Source organism: Rhinopithecus roxellana, chromosome 19 (genome assembly GCF_007565055.1).
Source record: "Rhinopithecus roxellana isolate Shanxi Qingling chromosome 19, ASM756505v1, whole genome shotgun sequence".
NCBI classification, from domain to species: Eukaryota; Metazoa; Chordata; class Mammalia; order Primates; family Cercopithecidae; genus Rhinopithecus; species Rhinopithecus roxellana.
In genome coordinates this window covers 62943986-62950059 of record NC_044567.1, presented here as the reverse complement: position 1 = coordinate 62950059, position 6074 = coordinate 62943986, and the positions used below count along the sequence as shown (strand labels likewise).

The window sequence follows — 6074 nt, the reverse complement described above, 5'->3', positions numbered from 1 at the left end:
GACAGCATTGCTCAAGTCCTTCCCTGGACGGACATACTCCATTTGCCTGCCTAGGAAATGGGCATCCTTGGAGATTATGGTTTAAAATCACTAAAGGAAGCCGGGCACGGTGGCTCACACCTGTAATCCCAGCACTTAGGGAGGCCAAGGCGGGTGCATCACGAGGTCAGGAGTTCGAGAACAACTTGACCAACATGGTGAAACCCCATCTCTACTAAAATACAAAATTTAGCTGGGTGTGGTGGTGCATGCCTGCAATCCCCACTACTCAGGAGGCTGAGGCAGGAGAATTGCTTGAATCTGGGAGGCAGAGGTTCCAGTGAGCAGAGATCAGGCCACTGCACTCTACCCTGGGCAACAAGGTAGTCCTGAGACAGAGCGAGACTCCACCTCAAAAAAAAAAAAAAAAAAATCACTAAAGGAGTACAACTGGGTTGTTTGTAACTCGGAGAAAGGATAAATGCTTTAGGGAATGGATACCCCATTTACTCTGATGTGATTATTACGCATTGGATACCTGTATCATCAAAACATCTCATGCACCCCATAAATGTATATACCTACTATGTACCCGCAAAAGTTAAAAATTAAAAAGGGATCATGGGGCTGGGTGTGATGGCTCACAGCTGTAATCCTAGCACTTTGGGAGGCCAAGGTGGGCAGATCACCTGAGGTTGGGAATGTGAAACCAGCCTGGCCAACATGGTGAAACCCTGTCTCTACTAAAAATACAACAAAAAACTAACTCGGCTTGGTGGCGTATGCCTGTAATTCCAGCTACTCAGGAGACTGAGGCAGGAGAATTGCTTGAACCTGGGAGGCGGAGGTTGCAGTGAGCCAAGATTGTGTCACTGCACTCTAGCCTGGGTGACAGAGCGAGACTCTGTCTCAAAAAAAAAAAGATCATGGAACAGCTCCTGTCTCCCCACCTGCTCCTTACTCCTTGCCCATTTCCCCGCTGTCTTGGTTTGGGCCAGAGCTGTCTCCAGCCCTGTGTCAATGTCCCCCTTGGGAGGCCCAGGAGTCTCCTGTGAGCAGTACAACCAGAAAACTCAGGAACATATCACATTTATTTCTTGTTGTCAAGCCAGAAACGAACCAAAAGCAGCATATCTCAGGTGAAGGAAGGACTCTTTAGTGCAGTCACAGCCCAGCTCTCCTGGGATCCAGGGAATGCCCTCTCTCCTCTCCCTCACTTCTCTCCTGTTTAACTTGGGACTCAACACTTCCCCCAAACATTTTAAATCCAAAAAGACCAGCAGGGGGCGCCATTTCCTCAGGGTCTGGCCCTGCAGGCAGGGCAGGTGAGGGCATGAACACCTACACCCGACTCTGGCAGGCCCCCTGCCTTCAACTTGGCACGTGTTTTTCCAGTGCCTGGGGACCCCTGGTGCATGGAGCATCCATGCTTCCATTTTGAAACGGCACCATCAAACCCAAAAAACACACAGGATCTCCCTAACCTGTGGGCAGGACTAACCCAGACTCAGCCCTCTGCAGGCTGATGCCAAATTCCTTAGCGCTTTGCTCTCCCCAGATGCGTCCTCTCTCAGAAATGGGTAGGAGTCAGCTGGGGCAGCAGCTGCTCGAGAGAGGATCTGAGTGTGGTCTTGACGTTCTCAATGGCAGAATCGCTGCAGCACATACTGGCCGGCGGCCGGAGAGGGCTCGGGGGATGAGAAGTATGGGTGGGCCAGGGCAGTCTTGGCTGTGATCCGCCGGCTGGGGTCATACTGCAGGAGTTGCTGGGAAGAAAGGAGCAAGAGGATGTGGTCTGGGTGCAGCCAGGGTGGGGTGAGAAATCCCCCTCCCAGGTCCCAGATCAAGGGCCTGAGCCCCAAATTGGCTACCCTCAAACCCAGAACCGCATGAAGCCACGACCTCCTGGCTCTCCAGCCAGTTCTGGACACTCCTGGAATCTGGACAGTCCCAATGAGTCACCCAGGTCTCCTCAGGCCACTGAAGCTGAGTCACTCCCCTTCTCGGGGAGGGTCCCAGGTCCCAGCCTGCTTCTAGTCGGGAAGAGTACAGAACCCCACCTATCAGGAAGCAGGGGACTGAAGCTGTCCAGGGAGAAACCCTGAGTGGGGGGCACAGGGACTGACACTCCAAGAGGCCAAACCTGTCCAGTCCTGTGCCCTAGAGTCCCTAGACCCAGGCCGGATGTGGAAGGACCCCCTGTGGTGGAGCAGCCCAGATGGAGGGCTCCGGGCCTTGGCTGGAGTCCGCGCCGTCCTGCTCCCATTGGGCAGGTAGACAATACGCAGAGACTTCTGGAGAGCTGGACACACAGCCTGAAGATGAAAATACTGACCCGCCTTCCTCTCACTCAACACCAGATTAAGGAGAGAAATGTGGCTCCAAGACTTTGTGGGCAAGAATGGATGGTGGACAGGTGCAGTGGCTCACACTTGTCACCCCCACTTTGACAGGCCAAAGCAGGAGGATCACTTGAGCCCAGGAGTTCGAGACCAGTCTGAGCAACATAGTGAGACCCCATTTCTATAAAAGTAAAATTAGCTGGGCATGGTGGTGCACCCCTATAGTCTCAGCTACTCAGGAAGCTGAGGCAAGAGGATCAATTGAGCCCAGGAGTTCGAGACCAGCCTGGGCAACATGGTGAAACACTGTCTCTACAAAAAAATACAAAAGGTAGCCAGGCATAGTGGCATGTACCTGTGGTCCCACCTACTCAGGAGGCTGAGATGGGAGGATTGCTTGTGCCTGGGAGGTCAAGGCTGCAGTGAGTCATGGTCATACCACTGTACTCCAGCCTGGGTGACAGACTGAGACCCTGTCACACACACAAAAAAAGGATGGCTCTGCCAGAGACTTCCTGGGCAGTCCGGCGTGGTACACAGCTCAAGACACCAACAGGAGGGGTGAGTGAGAGCTGTGGCATGGGCCCAGGCAGCAGGGGACAGCCTGTTCTGAAGACTGACCACTGTAGGAGTCACAGGGGGAACACCCAGGTGGTAGAATGAGTGGCCCCAGCCGGGCACAGTGAGTGGTTCACGCTTCTAATCCCAGCACTTTAGGAAGCCGAGGTGGGCAGATCACCTGACGTCAGGAGTTGGAGACCAGTCTGGCCAACATGGTGAAACCCTGTCTCTACTAAAAAACAAACAAACAAACAAACAAAAAAATTAGCTGGGCGTGGTGACAGGCACCTGTAGCCCCAGCTACTCAGGAGGCTGAGGCAGAAGAATGACTTGAACACAGGAGGTGGAGGTTGCAGTGAGCTGAGATCACGCCATTGCACACTCCAGCCAGGGCAACAAGAGCGAAACTCCATCTCAAAAGAAAGAAAAGAAAAGAAAAGAAGGTATGGCCCCGGCCTGGGGAGGCATACAGCTTAGATGGAGCAGTAATGTCCACAAAGTAAAATAACCAAACACACAAGCCAACTAGGGCAAAAGGACATGTGGCACAGCAGAAAGACAGAGCCAACTCAACGAGCGCCACTTTCCCAGGGAAGAGAAATACTGCACTTCTCGCGGGGCAGGCTTCCAGGTTGAGCAATCAGTACACCCAGCGACAAGGACAAGCCAGTTGTATATAAGGGTCAGGAAAGACACCCTGGCCTTGGACTCGGAAAGTGCCAGGGTTATGTAGGAGGCTGGCTGATGAGGGGACATTGTAGTTGGAGCAGCAGCTGGAGCCCACATGCACCTACCATGAGCAGGTCCCTGCCCTCTGGCTCCAGACTGGGCACAATCTCTCCCAGTCCCTTCCTGGTCCACTTAGGGAAGTTGCCCTTATAGTCAGGCAGCTGGGTGACCCCGGGCCATGTGGCTTCGCTGGGTGTCCCCAGCATACGAAAGATACGAAAGAGCTGGTCAATCTCAGAGTCACCAGGAAACAGGGCTTTTCGAGTCACCTGTAATGGGGAAGAAGAGAAGGTGTGGGGTCTGCCACTTTGTTGTACAGAATCCAGTACCAGATGAGTGGCCAGACCCAGGGAGAGGCCTGTCAAGATCTCTTTCCCATGGTTATGCAAAGAATTCTGGCCTTTTTTGGAATAAGGCTACCTTCCTCAGTCCTTTAGTCAGTACCAAACAGCATTTTTTAAAAAATAGAGACGGAGTCTTGCTCTATAGCCCAGGCTAGAGTGCAGTGGTGCAATCATAGCTCACTGCACCCTCAAGCACAGGCTCAAGCAATCCTCCTGCCTCAACCTCCTGAGTAGCTGGGACTACAAGCGTGCCCCACCACACCCAGCTAATTTTTATATTTTTTTAAGAGCTGGGGATTTGCTATGTTGCCCAGACTGGTCTCAAACTCCTGGGCTCAAGCAATCCTCCCATCTCGGCCTCCCAAAGTGCTGGGATTACAGGTGTGAGCCACCATGCCCAGCCTCAAACACTCTTTAATCCACCTCTAATGGAAGCATTAGTGGGCCCCACCCAACCCCCATAGGACCCTGCCTGTGGCACCCTGTGGCCATGTGTGCCCCTCTCTCTACCATCTCTGCAAAGATGCAACCAATGCTCCAGATATCCACAGCTGTGGTATAGAACTTGCTGCCCAAGAGAATCTCGGGGGCGCGATACCACAGTGTCACCACCTGCAGGGCAAGGAAACAGCATCACTCAGGGTGGCTTAGTGCATGGGTGACACTCCTCCTGCTGCCCCTCTCTCCTCTTTGTCTCACAATACCTCGTGGGTGTAGGTGCGCAGGGGCACCCCGAAGGCTCGAGCCAGGCCGAAGTCGGCCAGCTTGATGGCACCCAACTCATTGATGAGCAGATTCTGGGGCTTCAGGTCTCGGTGGATGACCCGGTGTGAGTGGCAGAAACTCACCCCTTGCAGCAACTGGAAGAGGTAGCTCTGGAGAAATGAGTGAGAGGTGGAGGCAGCTGAGTGGAGGCGCTGCGTGGACAGGGATGGCAGGACGGGGTGTCACCTCCCCTTTCCCGCCCTTCCCTCCCTACCTTGATGAGGTGCAGGGGGAGCTCCGAGTCTGGGGTGGAGTCCATGTACTTCTTCAGGTCCTGGCTGAGGAACTCAAACACCAGATAAAGCTTCCTCTCGTTGTGCACCACATCCAGCAGTCTGGCAGGAAGATGGCAGTCAGGATGCTACCTTCGCCATCCCAGCTTCCCCGCCTCCATCCCTAACTCACTGGACGATGTTGGGGTGCTTCAGTTCCTTGAGCAGGGAGATCTCCCTGATGGCAGTGCTTGGGACGCCCTCCATCTCCCTGCAAGAAACAAGGGCGCACCCACGGGCAGAGACTTGGGCCAAGAAGGGCACTTCTGGCCAGGGGGATTGGCTTCTGCGTTCCTTATCCCCACAGAATTACCCAGGCCCCAGCAATGGAGACCTGTGCTCCTTGGCACACCCACCAAGCTCCACAGAGCAGGGCCCCGGCAAAGGCTGGTCAGAAGACAGTGAGCTGGGGGAAGGATGGGTAAGGGCTGCCGGGCAGCACCCGGAGGAGTTAAGTGTGGCCTCCAGGAAGGAGGGAACGGATCAGGGAGGGTCCAGGTTGTGATGGCCCAGGCCCAGGGCGGGTAACTCAGGGGCTGTCCCAGCACTCACAAATCCAGTCTGATCTTCTTCAGGGCCACCAGCTGCCCTGTCTCCCTGTTCTTGGCCTTGTACACCACCCCGTAGGTGCCCTCTCCGATCTTCTCTACCTTCTGGAACACATCCATGGCCATGGAGCTGCCTGGGAAACAGAAGGCGCTGGGCCATTTGTGCCCCACGCCCAGCACCCCTGTTGCTCCTCCAGCCTCCATGTGGCGCCCTGCCCAGCCCAGCCCCGCCCCACCCAGGGTACCCAGCTCCCAAGGCCTGCGGCCCAGCCACCCCGACCCCAGCTCATCCTGCCTGGGAACCTGGCTGGGGGTCAGAGACTGCCCCTCGCCCAGCCCAGCCCAAACCCCCAGGAGGTTGGGGGCCACCCCCACCCAGCCCAGCTCAGCCAGGACCCCCAGGCTTCTCTCCCATGCCTGGCTTCGGAGGGCAGGACCCACACTCTCCCACCCAGCCCCCTGCCCAGCCCAACCAGATCCCCCAGGGGGTCAGGGGCCACCCTTCACCCAGCCCAGTCCAGACCCCCAGGGAGT

General features: G+C 55.5%; 1 protein-coding gene across 1 annotated transcript; it reads right to left on the bottom strand.

Annotated features, from left to right (window-relative positions):
* Nucleotides 1–1051: 1051 nt before the first annotated feature.
* CDK3 (cyclin dependent kinase 3) lies at nt 1052–5742 on the bottom strand. Its single transcript, XM_030924005.1, has 7 exons — nt 5545–5742; nt 5126–5203; nt 4935–5055; nt 4660–4830; nt 4466–4567; nt 3677–3880; nt 1052–1745 (listed from the first exon to the last, which is right to left on the bottom strand). Exons 1-7 carry the CDS (start codon nt 5664–5666, stop codon nt 1620–1622), a joined length of 924 nt encoding a protein of 307 aa, XP_030779865.1. The 5' UTR covers nt 5667–5742; the 3' UTR covers nt 1052–1619.
* Between the last annotated feature and the right edge of the window lie 332 nt (nt 5743–6074).

Coding starts and splice junctions, on each gene's coding strand:
- CDK3 (XM_030924005.1), bottom strand. CDS start 5,666: ATGGCCATGGATGTGTTCCAGAAGGTAGAGAAGATCGGAGAGGGCACC. Junction 5,056..5,125: donor AAGCACCCCAACATCGTCCA/GTGAGTTAGGGA, acceptor TCTTCCTGCCAG/ACTGCTGGATGTGGTGCACA. Junction 3,881..4,465: donor GTTGCATCTTTGCAGAGATG/GTAGAGAGAGGG, acceptor TCCCCATTACAG/GTGACTCGAAAAGCCCTGTT.